The sequence below is a fragment of the Lepisosteus platostomus genome, chromosome 18 (genome assembly GCF_059453375.1).
Source record: "Lepisosteus platostomus isolate fLepPlt1 chromosome 18, fLepPlt1.hap1, whole genome shotgun sequence".
NCBI classification, from domain to species: domain Eukaryota; kingdom Metazoa; phylum Chordata; class Actinopteri; order Semionotiformes; family Lepisosteidae; genus Lepisosteus; species Lepisosteus platostomus.
In genome coordinates, this window is record NC_142628.1 from 7,960,086 (window position 1) to 7,987,531 (window position 27,446).

General features: G+C 38.4%; 1 protein-coding gene across 2 annotated transcripts in view; it reads right to left on the reverse strand.

The window, feature by feature from the left end:
- Positions 1 to 27,446, reverse strand: part of sbf2 (SET binding factor 2) — a 144,858-nt gene that overhangs the window by 38,123 nt on the left and 79,289 nt on the right. For both annotated transcript variants that reach the window (XM_088610865.1, XM_088610864.1), the window contains exons 7-17: positions 25,330 to 25,462; positions 24,588 to 24,696; positions 23,962 to 24,075; positions 22,605 to 22,682; positions 22,303 to 22,416; positions 21,407 to 21,535; positions 20,778 to 20,876; positions 19,901 to 20,105; positions 18,994 to 19,103; positions 17,256 to 17,405; positions 4,833 to 4,901 (exon numbers count right to left, since the gene is read on the reverse strand). In XM_088610865.1, coding sequence (XP_088466991.1) covers positions 4,833 to 4,901; positions 17,256 to 17,405; positions 18,994 to 19,103; positions 19,901 to 20,105; positions 20,778 to 20,876; positions 21,407 to 21,535; positions 22,303 to 22,416; positions 22,605 to 22,682; positions 23,962 to 24,075; positions 24,588 to 24,696; positions 25,330 to 25,462 — 1,310 coding nt within the window. The remainder of the gene's footprint in view (positions 1 to 4,832; positions 4,902 to 17,255; positions 17,406 to 18,993; positions 19,104 to 19,900; positions 20,106 to 20,777; positions 20,877 to 21,406; positions 21,536 to 22,302; positions 22,417 to 22,604; positions 22,683 to 23,961; positions 24,076 to 24,587; positions 24,697 to 25,329; positions 25,463 to 27,446) is intronic.

A 27,446-nucleotide genomic window follows, 5' to 3' on the forward strand; every position in this document is an offset into this window, starting at 1 on the left:
TGATTTTATATACTGCTGTTATACAGTATATAGATAGGTTCAACTCATGAAATCCTGACCTAATTGGTTCCAGACATGATGTCACTGTACAGTAGTTTTAATAATCAGCAGCGCTATTCTGGTTGCTGTGTGTCAATCATGGCAGATATTCAGGAGACCTCGGTTTTAATTTCAAGTCAACCGCCTGATAAACAACCAACGCCAAGAGAGAAAACACCACTGCCTGGTCCCACTGTACACTGTACACTTCTCCAGCCCCGGTTTGACACTGTGACGACTCAGACCACAGCAAGTGGTTATCTTCCACATGACGAGCTCCTGCAAGCTGCACTGAAATGAAAACCATGTGCAGCTTTCTCCCAGCCTCTCAGAACTAAATCTGCTTTTTTTCTGTTCTTTAAACGGCTTTGGGACGCAAGGTGCTGATGGTTAAGAGCTTGTGCCCAGGAAATTCCTGGTTCATGCTCCTACCTGAACTGGCTCGCTGTATCTCTTGAAGCAAAATAATAACTTAATCTTACCATGGTTCGTCATTCAGCCGAGATGTTAAAAATGAAAATTACTCCCAGGCAGTAAGTAAAGAAGTGTGGTTCACTCCTTAGTCTCTGCAAATCACTTTGGATGAAAGCATCTGCTATCTGACTTCTTACTAAATCCTTTTCAAAGCAACTTGGCATAAAAACATTTACTTTCATGTACAGTACATACAGTGCTGAGAGACTCCTGTCTGCCCATTATCAATCTCTCTCTGCTACCCAAAGAAGGGCAACTCAAGGCAGAACGCCAATGACCTACCACTCTCTCTTGCTGCAGTGCTATAAAAAAAGACAGACATGCTGCATAGCTAGAAGAAAAACATTGGAGCCACACTGCAAAACATCGAAAACACAAGTCTCTGGGGATCCTGAGACCCGGGTAATGGTTTATATTATCTTTTCAAATGAATCAGATCTCCATCCTTTAAGGTGAATCCAATAACATGTATTCAATGATGCATTTAGCTTATCATGCTTTGAATTAATAGAAATTAATAACATGATGGTCAAGAGTCAGTTCTCTCCTTCAGAGCCACTGAAGTAAATAACTTAGAAGAACTCTTAATTCTTCAGTACCATGTGATGCACCAAACATCATTACAGTAGCCTGGTAATTGAGAGTGGCGACAGCAAAGTGGTCTGTAGCGAAGACAGTGGTACACCACAAAAGACAAAGCTTATTATCTGACTGGTAATGATATCTACAGTATGTAAACTGCACATCTGCTATGGTCCAAACACTACTATCATTTTGTTTAGAAAAAACAAACAAGACTGATATGTTTTACTTTTAATTCAGCTGCGTGCCAATCAGTTTTAATGGGCAGAGATGCATTAATTAGGAAAAGGGCAGTGTTCATCTGCAATTACATTTTCAAAAACAATTGATGTTGGCTTTCTTTTTGCTTTTTGGACCCTGTTGTGTTGCTGCCTGGATCACATCATGTCAGAAGATAGAATATTTCACTTGTAAGTAAGTAATGTGAGTAAAATCTGTTATGCCCTCTCTCAACTGGCTCAGCCAAGCCAAACCAATGGTCTGCCTGTCTGCGCCCAAGGCTGACTAGCTGAAGTAGCAGAGCTATAGTGCCTGAAATCAAACCTCTATGAGAAAACACCAATTTACATCTTGCAAGAATTACACTTGTTTGCAAACAACTGGCACACTTGCTTTACTTGATTGTCACTGCTTCGGTTTTACTCTTATACCCATTATTGTTATTCCCACCTTATTCAAGAAAATAACATTTTGTCCAGGACGGATGATTCCAACTCTCCGTGAACACTGAAAACGTGGCAGACCATAGCTGAAATTTTCACTCTAATTGTACAACTCTACCAGACGCTATAATATATTATTATTATTATATTGGCTGAAGCTATAGGGCTAGAACTGGATGGTTGTGTCTTGCTCAGCTGATAAAAAAGGTGGAAGGACATCCACCCAAAGCTGTACCCTAGGGAGCTCATGTTGGATGAATGCACCAGCTGTAAAGGGATAATAACGCTAAACTCCCCAGCTTACTATATCAGACATCTCATCTCTTGTGACACAATATGCACAGCAGAAAAAATGTGGACAACAGCTCTTCATATTAAAGGTTGTGAAACTCCCTCTTTATTTCTGGATGTCCAAGATATTTTGCAACATGGTTAGTTTTGTACATGCAATTACATCAATTAATGCTTATAAATAGATGATTATGGTACTCTCTGAAAAGAGTACTGCTTTCTTCAAGCATTATCTCTGCACCAGTGCAAGGACTGTGTTAAACGCACGTAGTTTGCAGTGTCTGGAAGAGATGATATTTAAACTCGGTGCCGAACACTTTCTTCTTCAACATTTGCCAACAGAACCCTTTTGTAAACTCTTATCAACGGATAAAGCTCTATTAAATGGTGTCTATTCTGACCAAAATCACTTCCATTGATGAATGGTACTCTAGAAAATTCTAGATAGCCTTGCACTGTCAACACTTATTTGCCTTTTAAGTAGCAAAAACAGATTCCAAACTGAGCCAGAGCTTTTTACATAAATTAAATGGAAGAAGACAACAACATAAAATATAGTGGTAAACAACATTTCAGCATAACTATTATGATTTATAGGGGAAAGAAAACTGCAATGTTTCAGAACAAAACAAGAGAAACTGCCAAAACACGTCCCTTCCCTCTGAATGTCTCTTATCAAACAACGTTTTGTAGCTCATTCTGGTTTTGATCACACAAGCACTTGGTGTCTCTGAAGATTCTGAAGCCCCCTGATAATTGGTAAAATCACATTCCCCTATCCTGTCCTGTAGGGTGTTGTGTTTTTCAGGAAGATATCTACCGAAAAATAAAAATTCTTTCCATCGCCAAAGTTTTAAAAATATTATTGCATCAATTTTGAAAGAGCTTTAAAGAACAAACTTAAAGTAAAGCAACACTCATGTTATTTTTAAGACGTGCTACTGTACATCTTTGATACACCCTTCTGATTTAGAAGCAATTACTCCAGATTAGTGGGAGAAACACTGAAAATTTCTAAAGAATCAGTAATAGGTGAACAGTTTCATTGTTAAACTAGCTTTAAATAATCTCAGTCTGTTTTAAATGTTTTAGGGCAACTTTTTGTTCTTTCTTAAAAAAAACACACAGTAAGAATATTTTGTTGGTTTTTAAAAATACTAGCTGTTTTTCTCCAACATTTTCTAATAAATCAGTTTCACAAGTGCTTTTTCATTTGAAAATACCAAGTATTTCCTAAACCTAATAGTCCTGAGGATCCGAGTTGCTCTACAGCACACAAACAACAACTCCTAGTCAGATTAAAAAGTTATGTAAAACATCACTTCATTAAAGATGGCACGAATATGATAAACTTAACTCGATTTCCCAACCAAGCAGTCTGTGAACATTTTATAAGTGGGGTGGAGAATTAAAAATTGAATTAGAAACATGTGACTGGAACAAAAATATTTGTCAAAGAAGTTTGAATTATTTACTTAATTTGTCTGTCAAGGTGTGTTTTCTGAGTACATGAACACAAACACATGGTGCAAGTGAGACAGAAAAAAAACGAGACACGAATAAGCTGCACGAATTTAAAGACGACACCTTACTATTTTAAAGCAAAACACTTTGTTTTCACCAGTGGAAAGAGACTGTTTTCAAATTTGTCCCATACTGTGGCAGGGGGACTCAAGCTCAACTAAAGGAACTAAACCTACAAACAATGATATGTTTTCCTTATGGACTGTCAATGAGCACTAACATAAAAGAGACAGCTACTGGCCACTTCAAAGTGGAACATTTCTTCCCACTCACACGAATGCAGGTCTTACGGTGGCCTTTGTATTCCATTGGCTGAGCAGAACCACCAACCACAAATCAAGAGCTGCCTTCATCTCTTGCCAGGCCTGGCTAAGACCCAAAAACAAGCAGTGTGGTAAAGTACAAGCCTATTGAGCAATAAATGTGGAAAACATATAACGCAGATGCAAACAAATATGTACGATCAAATATTTGGCAATCAAAGAGCAAAGGGATTTTTTAAGGACTCCCTGAATGCACTACAGCGTTAAGCACTGCGTGGCATTTGCCAGCAGCCAGATTTTTCCTCTTATTGTGTGCGTGATTTATTGATAATTAAATACCCCCCCCCACCGCCACACAAAACTGACAGCAGGATTCTAAACAAGTTCCCTTGGCTTTGTTTCCCTCCATGTTTGTGTTTGTGTTTGTGCACATGCCTGCGAGGAGCAGAAAGTAAAAACGCTGGGAGCTGCAGAGAGGGGCTCTCGGCAAAGACTCATTTCGGGATACAGCCGCGAAACCAGCTACAAAACAAAACAGTGAAGCTGCTGAATTTTCCATGTGCCCTAGCCATCCGAAAAGCAAGAAAAATACAAAAGCACAGCTAAATAGTGTATTTCGGACAACCGCCAAAAATAGAGTTGTATGTTTTCTCCCCTCTTAATGGGGTGTTCAAGGCCAGGGGGTGGTAAGGGAAATTACTTGCCCAAAGCAGGGATTTCATCACCAGTCCAAACCCCACTAAGCAGCCACCTTCACAGGAAAGCAAGACTTCAGGCAGCTGAATAATTAAACCCATCCTTTTTCAATTGTTCTGCGCAGTTATAAATATCTTTCCCTATAAAACAACACACCTCTCAGCGAGAGGCATGCTGTGTTGCTCTCAATAGATTAACATTAATATGAACCACAGCGGCCCTAATGTTTCCAACCGCTTAACTGACTCCATAAAATGAAGGGGGCTGACACTAGGAGTTCAGGCATGTAATCATGGCTTACCCGATAAAAGGCTGTTGTCAGGGGCAGAAGTGCAGCAGCCACCGTGTACTCCTCAGAGCTGGAACAGTCCTGCAAGCAAAAACGCAACAGTGCACTTTACAAGAGGGGAAAAGCGTAAAACGTAACCATGTACTTTTCCTAATACCTGGTTTTATCGGTTTCAAATGCACATCGGCATGAAAAGTAGCTGCATTTTCAGCCAGGCTTACTTCTAATACCCAACGTGAACACAATGTCTAGAGATGAACAAGATCCTTTATTACCGAACCCAACAGCTGCAGAGCAAAATTAAGAGGCAGATCCGAGAGAGTCATCTGTGGCTGTTTTTTAGTGATAAACGAGAACTAAACAGAAGAATTTTTTAACAACAGGAATTTAAGCTCTTCGTAGTTTTACAATCCTTTTTAAAACAGGCAGCACACAAAACAAGTATAGGACAAAATAATAAATTTGTAAACATGCTGTTAGCACTTAAAGAAATGGAACTCATTCCTTCATTGAAAGGATTTGCACCTAAAGAATGCAATCTAAATAAATACTGTATAATCAATTCAGTACTAAACAAAGTGCGTTGAGATGCAGAGCTGAACACTGCACTAACCAAAGTAATGTGCATGAACACAGACTTCCTGTTATATGCCACTTGCCATGTTTAACATTCATGCTGCAGGAACTACAGTATGTTCGCATTTCCACTTACTATCAAGTCAATGACTGTTGTTTGTAGAGAACACATACTTTTAATACGAGTCTCGAACCCTTCCTTAGCTACAACAATCACAATGTTTTAATTTAAAACTTACACACACAGTTGATCCATGCCTTTCTAGAGAAAACAGCAGCAGTCTGTGTCTGCCCACGTCAGTAAGAAATTGTTCAGAAAATTCTCAAACTCATGCTACTTTTGAACACATCTGGATTTGCCATTTATTTTTATTACGTCCCATACCCAATTTATATTAGCTCTCCAACAACTCCTGCACCAGAGTGACTGCAGGAGAAACATCGGCCTGCTTTTTGGTCAAGCCCATCTGCAAAGCCATTTCACATTTTACAGACTGCAAGATCCAGAGAACGTGACAGAAGAAGGCTGTGCCGTTTAGAAGAGTGGTGCATCTCTCCATGATATCACTGCAAGTCTGCAGCCAACTAGCAGGAGTCACTGTTGGCTTGAAAGCTGCAAGAGCCCTTGCAGACAGAATTTCAGCTCCATCACATAATCATGGATATAGTTACCTAGGTACTGAATATGGCCCTCGCCTGACCCTCAGTCTTTACTGATGGAGCCCTAAGCTTACAGCATAGGTTGAAGGAACTTCATAATCTATTTCACCCCTGTTCTCATCCAACCCTGCAAACCCAATACAGACCTCAACTACCCATATCCAACAAAGCACAGTTATTAAGACATCAACTTTCAAAACTCTCCTATAGACTCTGTATACATTGTACTGTAAACTTTTCACCTGTGCAGACCACTGTCACATTGTGTGCCTTGCATTCTAGTACCTGTTTTGCAAAGCTGTTCCTGTACAATGAACTCAAGTTAAAACATTGAAACCAAATATAAAGGATGGGTGTTTGCTACCTAAGAGTTCATTTACAACCCTGTTGAAGACCAAAAAGCTATTGTCTGACTGTTCTGTCCCTACCTAAGAGGATCAAGAGGTTAGACCCAGGAAGAGCCCAACCTACAAGAAACTTGGCAAATGGCCTTCTCTTTATTACAAGTTTTTTATTGGAAATAATCCAAATAATTTGGTTTACTAAAATAAAAATAAGAGTGGCCACAGGAAATTGGCATCTGCCATTATAACAAAATGGTCCCTTCACTGATACTGTGCTGTATCACATTTCTCTCCTGAAGAATGGACAGCGCACATGAACTGCATTACTCGTGAAGGGGCAGAAAGAAAGTTCTTTTCAGTTGCTCTTTTTGTGTCGTTTCTAGCAAAACAGGAGATACAATGGGGATCTAAGAATTGTATGTGCAGAGGTGAGGGAGGGACTTCCAGTATTTTAATGTCTGCTTCTCCCCCAGCAGTTTTCCTCACAGAACCCAGAGGAATGTAAGGAAATGAGCAAATGTAAAACATAAGCGTTTCAGCAAAAATGAGGCTAGACCCCCTGGTTTGCAAGGCGTTCTTGCCATTTCCTAGGGTTATACATTTCTTTCTGTTGTTCAGACAGAGGTTGATTGTACAAACTATTAAATTTGGAACAGCACCAATGCTTAGTTTACTCCTATTCTTTAGAATGCCTTAAGTTAAAGAGGCTTGTCAACTATTCCAATCAAACTTCACTCAGGAAAGAAGAGAATGGGGAGAGAGTCTGTGGGGTTATCGGGATGTTTCTATTTCAATGGAACTGCAAAACACATCAGCATTTGGTTATTTTTAAGAATGAAAAATCTTGCATTTAATTTTCTTGTTTTAAACTCAAGCTCAGCATGCTTGACCATCTATCTTATAATAATTAAAAGCCAATGTGTCAGTCATCTTAAGCTGTTCCACAAAAAAAGCTTTAGTCTTATATCTTTAAGTGAACAGAACTGAACTAATTTTAGACAAATCTCATGATGCAAAGGACAATTTCTCTAACCTGGAGAGCACAGTGAAAGTATAAAGATGTGTATTTTGTGGTGCTCACTTTCACTTAAGCACAATGATTCTAAAAAAATAAAGTCCATTAAATGAACATTTCCTTCCACTGACAACATTAAGCTTAATTAAGAACATACATTAAGTTTCGCAATATGAAAAACTCAATGACAAGAGCTCTCTTCCTGACCAGTCCACTCTGACTTTTTATCAATTGACCTTGGCCGTCTGAGAAACAGGAGCATCCAAGATTTCAGCCAGTACTACAAGAATACACGATCGAATCACAGAATCTGGCTGAATTTCCGACCTCTCACCCACTCGGACCATTCAGAAAGATCACTTAAAAAACACTGGACTGCTTGGTTTAGAAAATACAAAAATGAAAAACCTTTACCCAATAAAATGAAAAAACAAGCAAATAAATCTTTATATTTTGATATACAAAGTGAATGGGAGGATTCTAAATGATTTAACACTTAAATGCTGTTATTGCCAAGGGGACTGGAGTTCTGCGAGGTTGCCCAGTGCATGTCTTGTGGTCTGTGACTCACTGCCCTTGCTGCTGAGCAGTCACTCATGAGCTATGCGTACGTGTGAGGGAGCGGGTGTTTGACGGGACGCCGTAGAGAGACTGACTACTGTGCACTCCACAGAAATTCAACGCGCAGCATGTCAAAACAGGAAACCGCCTTTTCTGTGAAAAGGGCCAGACAGCAACTGCTTTATTTTTGGTTGATACAGCCTATTAAGCAGAAAATGTATCTGATAATGATAAAAAAAAATTCAGGCATTTATCATAATCTACAACAATGCAATTCTATGACAATCTGTATACAGTATATATACTGTATGCTTATTCCACAATTATTAAGATTAACGTTTGTCTAATTCTGTCTCTATTAGTTCATGTGCAGTTTGACTTCATGCATTTGTATGCTCCATTGTGTGACATTACTTAAACAAACAGTGTAAAGTTACATGATTGTATCTATAATGTAATATAATGTTTATGAACAAGTGCAACATTGAATTGAACGGTTGTCTACGAAATCAGTCCTCATGCATACCTCAGTGTGTTAGATCACAGGCAAAACCAGAGGAATTCACTTGAAAAACCCATGGACCTGAATTAATGACATTTTTTCTTTTAATTTAGTCAGTGACCTGCTGGTATGGTGCGGCAACACTCCACTGCATTTTGTTTCAACTTTTCTCACACACTTTTATGTAACTCTTCACAACATAAACAAAAGAAAAATCTCAGCAAAGTTCTTTTATACTTAAAAAATGGTTTTCTTTCACTCTGAGAGACTAGTTCCCATGTCAAAAAGGAAATTAAAAGGAAAACAAATACAGAAAATAAATTAAACCATTTGTAAAGCTTTCAGGTCTGGCAGGGACAGAACCTGTTGCCACCACAGTGTTTTTTCCCTTAAAGAAAAAGCTGGGTCAAAGCTCCTGCAATAATTTACACGAGTCTTCTTACTGTGCCCTTGTTCTAGAGATGTTCACCCCAAAAACAAACAATACAATGCATGTCCTGTTCAGAGGCACATGGAACGGAACACTACAATTTTATTTTGCGATTAACGTGGAAAATAAGGTTGTGGGACGTTCCAGGCTGAGAGAAACACAGGACAGGGTTTTGTTATTAATTAAAAAAGATAACGACACAGAAAAGACGGGTCACCCATTCCACCTCATGTTTCACAGACACATCTGAGTTACTTTAACTGACATGCCATGCATGTTTTCGAATGCTATCACGAGGCCCATGGCAATAAAGTTGAACATTTTCAGGCTGTAATCCTCTTTAGAGGAAATGGTTGGGATGCCAAGATGCATTTTGACTTTATACCACAGCAGGGCTGCCTGCGCTCAATAACTCTGTCCAATTCTTAAACTACAACAGCTGTAGTAAAAAAAAAGTCATAAACACTAATTTGTAAAGTATTCCACAAATATTTTAATTAATCTATTTGTGGGACATGCCATAAATTTGTGGTTTAACTAAAATGGAAGGATAACACTAGTCATAACGGTGAGTGTTTACGAGACAAAGCTACCAAAGTCCCCTGTCATTTTTATCACATTTTTATACAGATCCTTAAAGTATACAACAACAGAATGGCTGATTCAAACTACCACTTAAATGTATAAAACTAAGGAATGTATAAAAAAGATGTATAACACACTCCCTAGAAATCGTGCAGATTTTTTTGTTCTAGTTCATCACATCGATTTGCCAAGAAAGGACATCCTGTCACTTTCCGAAATCTGCGTTTTAGCACTGACTTCAAATCCCATATAATTACTCTGTATGGTTACTCCTGCAAAAACCTGGAGGCATCAATGAAACATGACTGGAAAACATGTGGACTGATATAAAGTGCTCCGTACCGGAAGAGCATTCTTCTAAACTGTTTAACTGAACAGTCGTCAAATATTTTAAGGTAATTAGCAAGTCTTTTTTCTTGCTTGTAGACAAACCATATAAACAAAGACATGCATACAGCCATACAGGAATTCTAAAAAAAGACACTGTGGGATGAAAATTGAATACAGGCAGTATTCGATTCAGAACTCTAAAATATTTCCAACAAAATACATAATGCAATAAACTAAAACAAACTTAATGCCAGTATTCAGTATATAGCCATTTTTATAGCTATACAACACTTTTAAAAATAAAAAGGCACCTACAGTATAACCAAGGAAGGCAAGTTAATCCTAACTGCTTCTTACAGTATCAAACAGTGTGAGGAAGCTGTGCTTAAAAGCCTGACATCTCAGTGAGGCAGAGCAGATAACAGCAACATTCTCCAATCCTCCATTAATGCCACTTGGGTTGGTGAGATTTAAAGAGCATGATAAATAATAGTAAGAAAAATCCAACTGAGAAGAAATATTTGAGAAAATATTAGAAATGGAGTGGTACCAGTATTCCATCTTTCATTCAGATTCAGAAAGGTACAAAAATGGAATTGTCCTTTCAGTAAATGTCCCGAAAGGACTGCAGCACCAAGGCTTGGGCATCAAGACTGCTGGTCTGAATGCAGGCCTTTCACACAATGTACAGTACCACAATGGCACTAGGCCCCAGGGTCTACTCTGAGCCTCCAGCTCATCACAGTGATTCCCACACAGCAGTGATTCCCAACCCTGGTTCTAGGGGACCCTGCACTTGCTCCCCCAACTCTTAATGGCAGGCTAATTCATTTCAATTTTCTATTAAAATTCAAAGTTGCTTTCTGCTCTAAAATGTTGGACGTTTGTAACTGCTAGCAACCTCTTACTGGTTTCTGAGATTTGGAACCACCCTCATTCAAGTATGTTGTCTAAAATTGTCTAAAACTGGACCTCTACAGATACAGACGTACTATGTGAGTGTTTCACGCATTGTCATTCCTGCAACCTATACTGTATATGTCCATAAATTCCTCACTGATTAATTGTTTCTAAGTCTCAAATAAGATTAAATGAGCTGATAAGAGAATGGCTATATTTCTTATTTCTATATGCTTAAGTTGATAGAAACAAAAGCAAGCAGATGAACAAATTGCATCAGTTAGCACTGGATATTTAGTGTTCAGGTGGAATGAAACCAGCAGGCACAGTAGTTCTCAAGCACCAGGATTGGGGAATCACTGCTTGACAACACTTCCCACTGGTGGGTGAGGCTTGTGGGAAGGAACAGTATCCGAACAACACATACTGTATGCTGTGTTTGTGGTTCTTGAGGTACAAAAGCAGGCTGCAGAAGGATAAAAAAAGTGATAGCCTATGAATTAAAATGCTTATTAAAGAGAGAAAGGCAGATTATTCAAAAGGCCAGCGGTCAATTCATGTCTCTAAAGAAAGATTAATAATGAAAATGTGGCTTTAAATCATCCTAGATTCACAAGCACGTGACTCTGCTTAATAGGTTTCCCTCTCTCGCCAAGCATTGTTCACAAGAAAAAAAGGCAGTGAGCCAAAGCGTACGTATAACTACAGTATCATGCTAATTCTGATTTGAGCATTTACCAAAAATGCAACAAAAAGGTCTCTGCTGTCAAAGCCACAGATTTATTGGATGTTTAGTAGATTTAAAACTGAATTGTTGATGGGTAATCAGGCATTTACAATTCTGCCTGGCAGAAGTGTTAATACTTGTTAATTCCTGCCACTATAGTTTTTTAACTACAATAATAGTTTTTTATGTTTGTAAAATCACACTGTACCACATTGTAGAGGATACATTTCTTTGCATTTCAAAATGAAGACAAACATGCCATAAAATAACTAGTGGGTCTCCTGATTACTCTTAATTACCTTTAACTGAGCTTAATTTCTTCAATCTAATTACAGAGGCTTGTGCAATATTATCTTAAAGTTCAATATGTTTATCATACACCTTTAACATAACCTGCAGTATATGGCCCAATATCAGAAAGGAGCAGACTCCCACAGAAGAACTATTGTAGTTTTGAACCATGTACCAGAGACAGAGGTTTTCCCCTGTGTGATACAGCATTCCCTAAAATGTTTTATTCAAAATTTGTTTAATTGGAGTACATGCCATTTTGTTGTTGTTTTTTCTTAGAGATAACACAAAAATGAAATACAATTGTACACTTGCTTAACCTGTAATTAAACTGTGGTACATGTTTCACAAATCAAACTATCCTGTTCCAACAAAACACTCCTACTGGAATTTTCTGCACTTTTCTCATCCAGCCAGAGACAAAGATCTGATAGATGAAGTCACAATGAATCAGTAAGGGAAGGCCTGTAATAATAAGGGAGGAAGACTGATATCTTTTATTAATTGCCTCAGCCTACAGAGCACATACTGGTAAACCAAGATGTCTTGGCCAATATGTTCATCTGAAAAGAGCACCCCTGTTACTTTTTAGAGGAGATTTAGGCTAAGACATCTTACCCTTTCAAGGGGGGATTTTGACTTAAAGGTTTGCACCACTGGCTCCTCAACAAAGCATACACCAACGTGGGTCTCCAGCTGGTTTTTCCAGCTGGTTTATTTTCGCCGTCCCTTCTAATTGAGCTACTTCTCTTTCATGGAAGCGTGCAGAAGGATCTGTCAGTTGTTTTTTTGTTTGCTCTGCGTGTACCGTATGTTCTTTGATAACGAGAGAATATCAGTCGTATGAACAATGACAGTGCGTGTTTTCAATTTGAATGAGATGTTCCTGCAAATACAGTATTTTTGTGATTGTTTAGTTATGCTTACCATCACCTATTTAGTGTCAGTTTTAGATCTGATATAAAGGCAAATGTACACACTACATCTATCACAGGATGACAAACAGGGTGCTCAATTCTGGCTGCATGAGAAAACAGCGTTAATAAGTATATCACACGGTAGCCATCTGATAGACTCAATGCCATTAATTCACAGAAACATTTTTAATTTGTCGTTTATACTTTTTTTTCCTGTGGCTTCTTTCAGCCTGTACACCCAATACCTGAAATACAGGTCACCAGATACATCGCGGGTTGAAATACACTAAAAGGGATACGAAGGAGTTATACTTTTTCAATTCAATATTTGAATACTTATAAACAATACCATCTGCCACCTTGGATGGAAACAGTGCCAAAACTTGCTGACCCCCTGCAGAAAGTGAATATGGAAACTTTTGTTCTTTTCCAAAAAAAACCCCACAGCTGTGTGATGCAGATCTTTCTAGGTTTAATATGCATGCTTCTTTGTTATTGTTGCTGTTGTTGATATCCATTTAATTAAACCCCCTGTATGTGAAAAAATTACATTTTTTCCACATTTGCAAGGCATGTGCAATTCAGTTTGTGATCATGCCATCTGATCTACAGCAACGGTGCAGCTTGTCTCCAGTGAACTAAATGGACAAAGAAACCAGTAAAAGATGTGAAGGACAGAGCCCAGAGCTTCTGACCACGGTACAGTAGCTGACCGAGTTCATTTAAAACTGTGGGTGACACCTGTCACTGTGTCTCTACACTGTGCAGTGGCATATCAAAAAGCCATACCTTTACTAGCAGAAGAACAATAGTTGAAAAAACTGTATTTAACAGTTAATATTATTTTTTGGCATTTTATTGTTGCACTTAAACAATAAAAGATGTTTCTTCACCACACTATGAAGTCATAATTAAGTCAATGTGAATGTGTTCAAACGGCTAGTAAAAATAGCCTTGCTTCAGTGAACCTGCCTTACAGAAGGGGTAATACTGATGGATACCATCAGTGGATAATCTACCGATCTAATGATCTTCACACACCCATTTCCAATTTCAGCTCCAGTCCAGTTTCAGAGTAAAGCTTTTATAAAAAGAGCATCTAATCCCTGGAGCGTTTGCAACATGTAACCTTTTCTTTGACAAACCAGGGTGCAGAAAAGAGAAACTGCAGAATATGAAAGCAATTATGAATGGAGCCAAGCAATCCACTATTTTTATTCATTTAACAGCCCATTGGAGAGAAAAATGTTGACCTCGGCTCCAAATCCATGACCAAGAATATCTGGAAAATCTGATGAGATTTTACAATGCCGGTTGCCTTAGTAAAATACAAAAAAACAACAGTATTACATATACATTTTAATACACTCTCCAAACTTCAACAAACAAATCTGCACTTTCACAAGTATGTAAAAGAGTTCAGATTCCTTTCTAATTTGCTGTCCTAATTTGTTACAAAACAAGAGCCAAAGGACTAAATTAGACAGAAAATGCAAAGCGTATGTACCAGCAGTACTTCCAAAGAAATATCTACACACACACTATGCACACTTTTTTATTGCAATATTTTAGTAGTATAAGCTGCCACTCAAGCACAGCCTGGCTGTTTTTCTACAGTTAGGATCCAGCTGAAAAGGATCTTGAGAAATCAGCTCCTCTGTCTGCCTTCATCAGTTTTCAGAAACCTCCCTGCCAGGACCAAATTTGAAAAAGACAACAGTGACACTCAGAATATCACAATGATATATCTGTATGAGTTATATATTTGTGAGACCACGACACTCAAAAGGAAAGCCATGGAAAACTGATGTTTAAGCCAAACTGAGACTCAAACAGTCATCAATTCTAGTGAGGAGACAACAAAAAGACAATTAATATCACTGTGCTGGGACCTTGTACGAATTGCTTATATTTGAACACAATTCATTTCAAAGCCACTTCTTTGGATGGAAATGCCTTTTCCTTGCATACATTTAAAAAAATGGGTCTGAACTGTCAGCACAAAAAAACATTCTTGCAAAGCAAAAAGAAAAAGCTTTTAATTATGTCCACTTAAAAGGGATACATTATCTCTATACTGGCGACAGTTCATTTCCACAGAAACAGATTTATTTGGTAGAGCTCAACAATAAATTACTTCCACACAAAACCAATCATACTCTGCTCTTTCTGCATGTTCAAGGCAGAGTTCCACATTTACTTCAACAGAAGGAACTGTCCAGGCATGATGACTTTCCCCACTATACGTCCTGTTGTCACAACCAATTTTGTTTGCTTTGCTACAAAAGTCTCATCTCCTAATTAAATGTTCCACTACATTCCTTCCCTTTTCAATCAGAGGACCGGGCTGCGCAAGGCGGATTGTCAGGCCTGACCACATTCTTGAGCTTTTAGCACACACCATCACCCACTTTTTTGCCTCTGTTCTCTGCACCTTGGAGACTGACCTTCACAGAGATGCACCCATGCAAGTTCAGTTACATCCCGTAGTCTCCTGTGCACATCTCCTTGTGAAAGTAGCTGGTGAGCTACTTTTTTTCCTCTCGCTGGAAGCAGAAGGAGCAGAAATAAAAGCGAGAGCTCACACAAACGCACTGACCTTCATGGGGAAATGCTAACTTGCCAGGCCAGGCCTCTTTCATCATTCGCTATCCAGCTCAGTGCGGCAGTTTAGAATGCTCCAAAATCTCAAGGAAATTAACTTAATATGTTTATATTAATTTATTTAAAGCTTCATCGTTATAAATACATTTGGAATGACTGGTTCTAAGCAACAAAATGTGGAATGGGTTGAAAGACCCATCTGGAGAAGCATGTTCCCCCTTAAAAGAAATAACCATTCCAGATTTCAAATCTACCTGCCTAGTAAATTTAAATTAGATTTTAACAGGACAAGTGGTATACTGTTAAATACTGACTTTAATCTCAAGGAATATGCTTATTAATGGTAGCTGGAACTTCTGTCTCAGCGAATCGAAGCACAAAATTTCTTTTGGCCTTAGTTTCCTTAAACCAATCAGTAGAACAGTGTGCACAAAAACATCACTGCAATTTTACATGTATATTTTTAAAAATGCAAAAAAAAATCTAAATTACCCCTTAAAAGTCGCCATAAATAAAAAAAAAAACATTAATCTAATTTTGTTTATCAGGAAGTTTGAAAGTTTTATCTCTCTTCTCTGGAATGGTTTTCCCTGCAATTATTAATTGCAATGTAATGTCGTAATGTTCAAAAACAAAATACTAGATATTGCTGGCCCTCCATGATATTATCAAAACCCTAAATTATGATCCAGACATAAACAGGTACAATGAACAACAGAAAATGTCATGGGTATACAAAAATGGGACCATCACATTTTAAATCAAATAAAAATGTGACTAATTGCAGATGACTCTTTTGACAACTCATATGACTCGGGCACAAGAATTATTTCAGGACTACCAAATCAAGTCCCAGCAGTGACTATTCTACACAGCATGGTATTAGGTACAGTCTAAATTTACTTGCCAGACCTGGGTGTTCACTATTTGGCCACATACTACAGTATGGCTACATATACTTTCTATTAGGAAACGATGTACAGGATTTGCTGTCAACAGCTACAAAGGTCAGTGCACACATTAAACTTAAACCCGTTACAGCTTGCAAAAAGCAGTCTGGACTCAGAAATAGAACTTGTGTGGAACAAGAATGTAGGGCTTCTCCCTTCCACCAATTCTACAGTTCACCTGTTATCCCCTAGAGAAGAAAGGAAACACTGAGACTGTGTTTTTGCACAGCAGTATGTTGGCTAGAGGGAAGACACCACAACATTTCTATCCTTTGTCACTGCTCAGACACTGGACTGGAAATGCTCTTGATGGACCAACTACAGAAGCTTGTTGTGGACTTTTTTCAAAACAAATAGTGAAACGAATTGACAGAGAAGAAGACAGCCTTTTGCCTTTCTATACACCAACTTTTTTGAAAAAGGTCAATAAGATGTTGTCTGTACCAAAAATCAACAAATACAATAGCTATACTGTATTTAAACTTATTTATACTTATTGTATAAAAACCTATTGTGTATTTTTAACCACAGTACATCACATACTGTATACACAAATATATTGCGCAGCTTAAAGACTTTTCATTAAAGTAACTTGCGAACTAGTGAAGACTCAATGACCATTTAAGAGGAAAGCCGCTGGATAATCCATTCATTTCTTATCAGTAAGCTGCCTGTTGCTGGTTAGGGTCATTGTACTTCTGGGTTAATGCAGGAAGCACAGGGCACAGGGTGGAGGCTCAGAAACATCAAGACCATGCAGACACACCTACTAACCTAGGCAGCATGTGTTTGAAAGGTGAAAAATCCACAAACCATGAGTCACCAGGGCTAACTCCAGCACCACCGTGCAACCTAGGTGGGAGAATAAAGGCCAAAAGTAGCCCTTATTTTACAGGAAACAACAGTTATAAGAGTGTATCGTAAGTAAGATAAAAAAAGCTCATGGCTTATAATTGACTGAAGAGCCATGTTTATGAATTGTGTGTCACAGGATCCGTGGTTCTACAAGCAAAGCTTACCTTTGTGGACTGTCTTGCACTGACCTGTAATGCGCAATTCATCATCCGCACGATATAGTCAAACTGCTGGTGATCCAGGAGGGCTCGGTTTTGCTGAACATGCAGACTGAGCTCCTCAGTCAGGCAGTGGCGGGCAGCCTTCCCCTTCAGAGCGCGGAGGGCAGCTGGCAGGGTCTGACAAACCGCAATGAACCATCAGCAACGCAGATCAGAGATACTTCTTACCGAGAGGCAATGATCTACTCCAGCCGAATTTCGCTGAGCCTCTTAATAAATTCCCAGATAAATTAACAAAAAATTCCTTCCATTTATGACACACTTTTTAGCTCACAGGATTTAAGCATATCAGAAGAGAGCCAGCTTCTACGGCAAACAGCAGAGAAAAGTAAAGGTTTTCTTTGCATATTGTTTTCCAGTTCACATTTTGAGCTGATGGGGTTGTTTGCTCTGTGGAGCTGTCTCTTTACTTACATAGTTGCACAGGGACACAAGCTGTGGTTATATACAGTAACAACAGTAACAACAGTTACAGTATTGGATCCAATGGGAATATCCGCAAGCTGACTACCATCCCATTTACTGTATAGTAGACCAAAACTCAAGAGAAAGTCACCATACGAGCCTCCAAATTCAAAGAATAACACACACATGGTGAAATGATCTACACAAAACTGTGTAGGAAATGAGATGACAAACGTAGCAGCTGTGTTATTATGGGTCTTTTCCTCTGATAGTGTTGGTCCTAATGTTTCCTGTTACACACAGGTAAAGATTTATTGGATAGGTCATGTACAGAAAAACAGTCATTCTTTCATTTTTGATGTCTTATAAATATAAATAATGTTGTAGACGTTACTTATGTTTTGGATGTAGTGCTTTTCTCAAGAGGTCATTTTAATAACCAAATGTTAAGTGACCAGATGTAAAGTAAAATTTTAATACATACGTTAAGGTAAATTAATTTTAAAAACAGACAAATGGAATGGAACAAGTAAAGGTTTAGTCTAAAGGGATGAAGGCTAAAATGCTGTGTCTTTTCTTCTCTTTTCAGCATGGAACAAACCTTTACTTGTTCCTTTGCAGTCTACACATGCTGACGCAGCTACCTACTTGAACTAATTATTTTAAAAATGCTTTTTAAAATGCTTCTGCATACTAAAATAAGTTTGTGATAAATGATTGTTTGAGAAATTTGTACAACATGTGCAATATGTTAAGGTAAAAATATTAACCTTTATAATTATTATTATGATAAATTATTTAAAAATGTCACTTAAATATGTTTAAATATATTGTACATATTTCTTAGGCTTTTGAGAAATTATATGCTCAGTTGGTAAAGAGGCTGCTATAAGGTCTTTAAACTTAGAATTGTTTTTATGTATGTTCACATGTAATTTAAATTTAATAGCTTCTGAATAAAAAAAAGAAAATTCTCTGCATTGAATTGCACAGGTTAAATTAGTGTTCTGACAGTCCCTAACCCTTAGGGTGTATTTTTCCTATGGTGAAAAATACCCCAATATAAGTAGCCCTTTTCTTGTACTTGACCCCAGTGTCTCCCAGGCACCCGCTGTATTTATCACAATCCTATGCAAATGTATGGACCACCATAGTCTTTTCAGAGGTTTACTTAGCTTTATTGCTTCTTAATAATGTCTACAAATTGTAGATAAACTGAAAGAAGAGGGACTTGTTGTTTCTGTATTTGTGAATGGAAAAAGGTGTGGAAAACTTTGAGAAGAGATTTCAAACACGTTACCTTCTCCGTCTCGAGTATCTTATTGTCAAATACGAACGCAATACAACTCCTTACTACTTCCAGTCTCCTCGCACTGTTGAAAACTGATCCCGTTTTGGCCATTATTGAGACTGTCGGAGGAGATAAGAATGACAGAAATGTGACTCCGTTAGCTGCACATTAAACACATGAACATAATTTTCCTCTCTGACACGAACGCTGTACAAACGACTTTATAAAAACATCCTGCAATCAAGGAAAGATAAACTGCAGCTACAGAATGAAATGAGAGCAGAAGAAAACAGACTATTACTCACTGAAAGGAAAGACAACAAAGTACTCCAAAGACTTGAGGAACTAATGATTCGTGTTGTAAATTATCAGTAACTGCTTAGTTTCAATTCCAAGCTGAGATGAAAAACGTCTTGGAATTTTTTGTACTTTCTAATATCTAGAGTATTATAATGTTTTCTTGATTAAGAACTTAAAGGCCGCAAACAAATACATAATTGCCATATGGGATAGGAACACAATTTTTTGTTTTGGTAACTAATTACATTTCAGGAATAAGATTTCCTTCACAAAAACAGGAGGAAAACAGCCAAAGTGGAAAGAGCTCAGTGCTGCCTTGCCTACATTATAACCATGACAGAAATGTGTATGAAATGACACACAAAGTAATAAGAGCTTTTTAAAGCTTTATCTAAAACAAGTCAACTTCTTTCAATTTACGGACCACAATGCAAACTTATCAACTAATATTGATAGTGCAGAGTGTGTGGGATATGCAGTACTGCAAAGCACAGGAGGGAAACAACAGCATTACTAACATTTTACAGCAAACGGGAGGACAGTTTTTGAAATCCGTGCTGGTTACTTGTTGCATCAATGTGGAACATTCTGGCTGATTTAGAGCTTGTGAACTCACCCACGGCGGGCCCGGCGGGCACAATGCATTTCTTTTCTACCCGGCCAGGAAGGGGGTTTATGTGGAGCTTGGCCAGTCCCTCCTGGACCAGCGTCTGGACTCTTTCCTCATTCAGCTTGGGAAAGGGCATCACATGCACGCGCAGGTGGGAGCCTTCCGTAGGTCTAGGCACTTTCTGGAAAGCCATGTGAGGATTGGGGTTTTCCTGTGGATGGAATGAAAAGATGCGGCTCATCTCGACTCAGCTGATGGTGTTCCACAGCACCTTAGATGTTAAATACAGGCCATCGCTTCTTTAAGGGGAGAAAGGGAACCTAAGCAGGAAAGGTCGTAACATGGGAAAAATAATTCACAGTGACTTAAAACAGGTTAAGAAGGACTCTGGGGAAAAAAAATGTATTTCTGTTCAATTATGCCATAAATCAGTCTAAATACTTGTGTAACTGTTTTTCTGTTTTCTTTTTTTAAGACGGCACAAGAGTAAAAAAAGAAAAACTTAGAACATAATACCTGTGTGATGATTTCCGCACTAAAATGCCTGTGTGAGATTCAGGTAAGTAATGTAAACGAAACTGGCTACCTGACTTGATAGACGTTCCTATTTCAAGGTTATCGTTTTGAAAATGCTCATTTCGAGGAAGAGAACTATGTTGAAAGCATGCTGCGGGACTGAGGAAAAAAACAAGATGTAGGCTCAGATTGATAAGGCCCAAAATGGGCGCTATCTATTGCTGCAACTATACTGCATACCGATGTGATGAAATATTAGTTTACTTATCATTCAACTCAAATGCCAATGAAAAGCGACTGAAGAGGCAAGTTCCTTCTCCATTAACTGCACAGAAAAATAAAAACCACAAAACGCCGAGCCACTCACATTTTTATTAAGCTGCTCTGCAAGCTCCCGAGTGTGTTTCAGTAACTTTGCTGGGCTCTCCTCCTCCTCTTTGAATCTCTCAACATCAAAGGCAACTAACTGGAGAGGAAAAGAAATATTCACAGGGACTCTGGAAAGGCACTGACACAGCAGCATCGTCCCAGCGATAATGCTGGAAAAACACAACCTTGAAATTTGACAAATACTCTAAACACGTCTGTAATCAATGGACACCTAAACACCTAAGTGCTTTCACTATAGGGCCAAATCACCAGAAAGAAGCAAATTATTCCATGGTGGAGTTAATATATTCCAGTGCATATTCAGAACCCAAATCCAGAAAGTTTAGCACCAGCCTTGGCTATCCCTTCTTTTTCACCTTGCAAGCACACATTCCTTCAGACAATGGTTTTAAAGTGATGTACTCAGAATGGTAAATAATATGTAACACATTTGCATCAATGACCTATTAAATTCTTACATCAGGCACGTCAACACACATCCCAGAGAGAACCTACGGGTGCTGAGTCTTTCTTAGCTGTCATTACCTGATACTGTTTCACAGATCAAGTTTTCTAGGGAAGGACAACAAGATTATTGGAAATGACAACAGCAAATGTGACTCATACCTCGTCAAACAGATCGCAGGCTCTGTACGGAGGGCCCCTCTCTGAAACAAAGCCAGCAAATGCCATTCCATCAAGGACTTTGGTCAGGAAATCGTTCTCGATCAGACCTCGTTGTCCAAGAAAGGCCGTCTAGTGAGAAATAACAAATAAAACACAAACGTCAGACAGAACACTCATCACTGGGGAAAGATGCAGGTCAGCTTACTTAACCGACAAAGCACAAAAACACAAATTTGGGGAAAGCTGTATTTTTTCAAGGAGGGTTTTTAAAATTTTGTTTCTAGAAAAAGCAATCTACCCGTGAACGAAAAAAGAATGACCAGCAGAAAAAACACAAAATGTTAAAAATTAAGATATACATCTCTCAATACATTAGTTAAATGTATTGAGAAACAATTAATTTCAGCAGAATTACACCAAAAAAGAGTTTATGAAGTTTGGAAAATTCCAAGGGATGAGAATAATATAAAGAATATTCCAGGGCTTTTCCCATTGCTACATACATGTGTCTCTCCCACAGGTCAGTGTACCAATTTCAGTAATGAGTGCAGTGGGACCAGATCAGGAGGACATAGAAATTTGTTAGAAAGACTATTATTACATAGGAGCAAGCCACAAAAAACAGAGGAAATGGGATGCAAATTTAAAAAGCCCCCATGCCTGGACAGGTCTTGAATAATATGTACAGTACAAAGAAAAAAAATGTTGCTTAGAATTACCCAGCCCCTTCCGCTCTCTCACCAAGTAAAAAAATGTGATTTCTCAAAAGAACAATAATAATTGTTTGAAAAATAATTTATCATATGGTTCTTTCCTACCTTCCTAAGCAAAACACATTGCGTAAGGAGCAAGACATTTCACTGCTGGAGACAGAGACGACGGCGTGGTGGGCTTACCTTATGAAAGTGTATAACGGGCTCTGAGTGGATACGAATCAACTGCAAGCATGACCGATACCCCTGAAAAAGCTGCGCAAACAACCGGAGGAATACCGCGCGCACCTCCTTGTCCTGAAAAAGAGATTGTAAGAGAGTTTCAGACAGCCGCTGACTGCGTTCTAATGGGGGGCCAACATACAACACAAGCCCCCAGACTTGACACCTTCACCACCAGTGCCTGGTTTGTGCTCAGTAGTTCTAGTAAAGTGCACTATCAGCTATAATAACTATTAGTCATGAATAATGAATAAAAACCTTACCAGCAATTTAATATTGGATGAAGCAGAGCGCGGAGGTGGAAAAGCATGATCTGCTACTTCTAAGTCTGGGTTCAAAACCTAAGAGACATAAGATTTCTGAGTAAGACAGGGTTGCCATTCTAAAACACTGGATTATGATCATTTGGTGGCAAAAACTAAAGGTAAGATGATGAATGGTGTGTCAACCATTTAAGCAATGCGATCGATTCCCAGATGAGACCAACATGAGAAGGCATATATCACACTAGTCACAAAGACGTAGAGCACTTGGGTATGACATCAAGGCTGTCCACATTTATATAAAGAGGTTCTGCAGCAATGAATAACAGGACAGAGACAAAGGAAAATGACCTGCTCACTGAAAACTGGGTTATTCAAGATTAAGATACTTAAGATTCTGATATTGGTGGACCAGTACGTGACGCTCTTTCCTCTGGATCACAATTTCCAAACCAATGTCCCCGGCTAGTAACTGGGGACACTGTGCTGCAGGAGGTGCTGTTTTTAGAATGCTCTTACTATATACAGTATTTAAGCCTGTTTCTGTAAAATCTGCAAAGAAGGCAGGGCCTCCTTACACACCTGCTGGTTAAAACTTATGTAAACCCCAGTCAAATGAACAGGCTGTTAGTGACAGCCACTGGGCTAAGGAGCAGACCTCCATCTGGCTCACTGGATAGAGCACTTTCTCCGGGTCTCGACTCGCTACAGAATCTCTCACATCACAGCCTCAGCCGAGGGTGATGCTGCTAAAAGGGTGGGAGTAGACTGGGCCTAAAAATATTTCAAAGCCTAGTGGAATGCATGCTGTATGATTCTCAAAGGCTGATGTCAAAAAGCAAGCATGGATTAGGGAAAGCTGGTCACAGATACAATTTGACCAAAAAAAATGAAATGGGGACAGGAGAAAAGAATTATTAAAACAAGCATCCCTCTGCCCTCTGTTCCCAGTATCTTCAGTCAAGTATGAAATGTAATCTGGTTTCCAGGGACACCATAGGGAAGACAAAGCACCAGATTCAAAAGCTATAAGGCTTTAAAATGTACTACCTGTAATCAAAAAAAGTATGAGCATTCCATTAGATACCATGTAACTACAGTATATATTTGGTCACTATTCCAATACCCCTTACTGGCTTTTCAAAACCCAAAGGTGCTCCCTAAAGATTTGATGCAGCTGTTACTGAAACAAGAGGCTCCAGGACCTTGATAATTTCAACTGCATGTCTGGCATCTTCTACATTTCTTTCAACACGTCTGGCTTTGAAACAGAATTCCATGTTGGTTTATCTGAAATACTTGAAGCAGACTGCTGTAGCCGGGGAATGCCTGTGGCCTCCTGCACTGTGTGTCTTACCATGGAGAGAGCCTTCTGTGTCTGGCAGAGCAGAGGCTCTGGGAGCTGGGAGAGATGAATGCACTCGGGGATCTTTATTGTCCCTCCATCCAGGTCAGCAATGATAACATCCAGCTAAAGAAGCAGGAAAAAGGCGAGAAATGGAGATGAATAAAAGCATCACACATCCTGTTTTGTATGTCGGTATTGCATGTCAGGGAATAACTGTAACATTTCTACGAATGAACTACTGTACCTGCTTTGCAAATAAAAACGGGAAAATGCCAGTTAGGCTTTTTGCGTTTCAAGGATTTAATGTCTAAATAGAATCTCAATAGAAGGGAGGAAGTCCATCAGTGTGGAGGTTGCAAAAGGAACAAGTCAAGGATCATTTCAGGAAAAAAAGAAAAGAGTGAAATACACAACATTTTAGCTACAGAGCAAAACATACTTTAGGGGCACGGAGGGCAAATCTGCACAAACATGCCACACATGCAGAGTGCTCCTTAGCCAAAATACTGTGCATTTCACTCTTTCCTTTTTTATTTCATGGAATAAACCTCGTCTCCCCCATTAAATGGAATATTTCATTAAAGATACACCACAGTTCATTCTCCCTTTAATGAAGAAAGTGCTCAATTGCTTACCAGCTCTTGGATTTCACTTTGGAACATGGAGTGCACTCCTATAATAAAAGGCGTCGGGGAACTCAAGACTTCGAGCAGCCGTGCAGGAAGGATTGGAATGTAAGGGTAGCTGGATATAAGAAAAAAGAGCAGGAGAAAAAAGTCATATCCGGAAGACGCTGTCTTAACTGTAGAGCAGCTGAGCTTCTTTTACTAAAGATGTATACTGCAGTGAGTGGGTAGAACTGGAATACTGGCTATCAAAAATCAACATACACCTGCTTACAATGTTCATTTCAATTAAATTTTCGTGTATATATATATATCTCCAAAAACCTGCCAGTCTAATAACCTCATTATATCACATCTTGGAGAATATGGGTGTGAGACATGCAGCTCTTTTCAAACAAAAAGAAGTTGGTTATGTGCAGTAAATACTGAGTAATCAGAATATAAATCCTATTTTCCAATGCCATGTGCTAATTTTGCAGGACACAAAACTACAGAATTGGGATCAGCTGACATCAGTGAGCTTTATTTTGCGCATTTTCTTATTTTAACTATAATCAGTCGTTGTCTTCAAATACCTTAGTGCAACCCCAAATATATGAAATAACAACATGCACCTATATAATAACAACCATGAACAGCATCAACAGCAAAAAATGTACAGTACACTGACCAGTGAGTTTTGAAACAACGAAAATAAAAACTACCACAAACCTGGAACTGTCATGAACAGCCAGATTGTTTCGACACTCACCTATACTTCAGTGGGAACATTAACGATTCGAGTGCCCTGCAGGCATCTCCAAGCCGCTGGTAGCTTGAGGAGTGAAAGAGAACTTTATGTTCTGTCAGAACTGCACAAAACAGGCTCAGCACATTCTGAATTCCTAGAAAAGAAGAAAACAAAACAGACAAAACTAATGAGTTATAATTTCAGACAATTGGTTTTATTAAAACTATTCTTAAAAATATCTACAATTAACTATAAAACCATACTAAAAACAGCTAAGGATAACCATATAGAGGTGTTTAAGGCAAATTCAGGTAAACATGGTTCCAATCAAGCAGTAAACCTGTTTAAGATTGTATTAAGATGTATTAAGATCTTACTCCGTTAACAGAAATAAAAATGATCCTAGAGGTTGCATTACATGTAGCATGTTTTATTCAAAGACATATGAAGTTTCAGCTACAAAATCAGCACAACAATTACACTGTAGCAGTTTCCTTTCTTTATCTTTTTTTGGAATACTTTACTTAGATCAACACCAAAAACAAAATTCAGTCATGTCTCTGCAAAAAATGATGATTACATCCTTTCTCAATAATAACTTTCTCAATAATAACTGCCAATACCAAGACACCAATACATATTGGCAGCTATCACACTGCCAATATGTATCATAATAAATAAAACAGCTCATGATTAAAAGACACTTGGTGGTCAAAAACGTCCTTGAAGTCTGATTTTAAAAATTAGTTCCAGTCAATAAACAGGAAGAACCTACAATGAAAAATTAGCATGAAAAAGCCCCCTCACCTTGCATAACTAAAAAAAACAATCATTAAAAGGTGTACACTTCAACTTCATCTGCTGCTAATGTCTGCCTTCTCACACTCTAAAAAGACTGTATAAAGCTCAAATATTTTATGGACAAAACTGTACTTCTCTACTTGCTTGAGTCTATTTAATATATTTTGACTGGAACCAAAAATCACTGTCATTTACAGGTTCCATATATGTAACATTAGAGTGTGCACATTCTTAGTCATTGAACCCATTTCACTTTGACTATATCTATGTGTTCTTGTTTTGTGACCTTGGAGTGTTTACTTATCTGTGGAAACACCAACACATTTCCGATCCTAAATAACATCGGCAGACATAGACAATGGCTATAAACAACAAAACACTAGACTAACTGTTGATTATAGTTGCTTCCTATTCCACAGAGCATCAAGCATCCTGTTGAATACTAGACATACTAGACGGAAATATTTCAGTAATGACTTCACTGACCTTTTAGTGTACAGCATTCTAAGGATGTGATATGAGTCTCATTGTGCCCTCAAAAGATTATCTCAGAACTTCCCTTTTTCATAAAAAAGTAATGAAACAATCAATTGTCTAACAATAGGCTAGAACCTTGAATGTCTTTATAAAATATCAATTGACATGCCTGCATTGCTGCCCAAACATTTTAGAGGATGATCATGCTCATAAAGCAAACAATGCTCTTTAAAGAAGCGGAGTGCTGACACGTTTCTAGAACATTATGGTCAAGCTGTGGCAAGCTGAAACGCAGAAACTCAAGAGAAATCAATTGTGCCTGTGCTTTTCAAAATGTTAGAATCCATGTTATTTACATGCATACAAAGGAGGTTAGGGAAAAGCACATCCTGATGCAATCCTAAAATTTGATACATATGCAGCATTTAAAGGCAATTAGTTAACGCAGCAACTATGCAGAACATAAGCAAAAAAACAACTGAAATTTGTTATCCAGTGAAAGACTAATAATAATAGAAGCAAACCCACCAAATATTACAACACAATCTTTATGCGTATGAGTAAGCATCAATGTAACATGCTAACACACTTACAGTACACTGTATTTATCTTCACTGTTTAAAACAAGTAGAATTCCTTAATATTCGTTTCCAAAGTAATCTTTGAACCTTTGTTTTGCAGCTGTGGGGAGATCTGACAACTTAAGGTTCTGCCTAGATGCAGTGACAACCTCAAATTGCTTTTGCTTTGGCTGTCTGAAGACTCTCACAATAAAGCATTGCATATAGTACCTTTCAGTCTTATTCAAGGCCAGAAGAAGGAGAGCATGAAACATTTTAAGAGGGCACTGCAATTTCTTA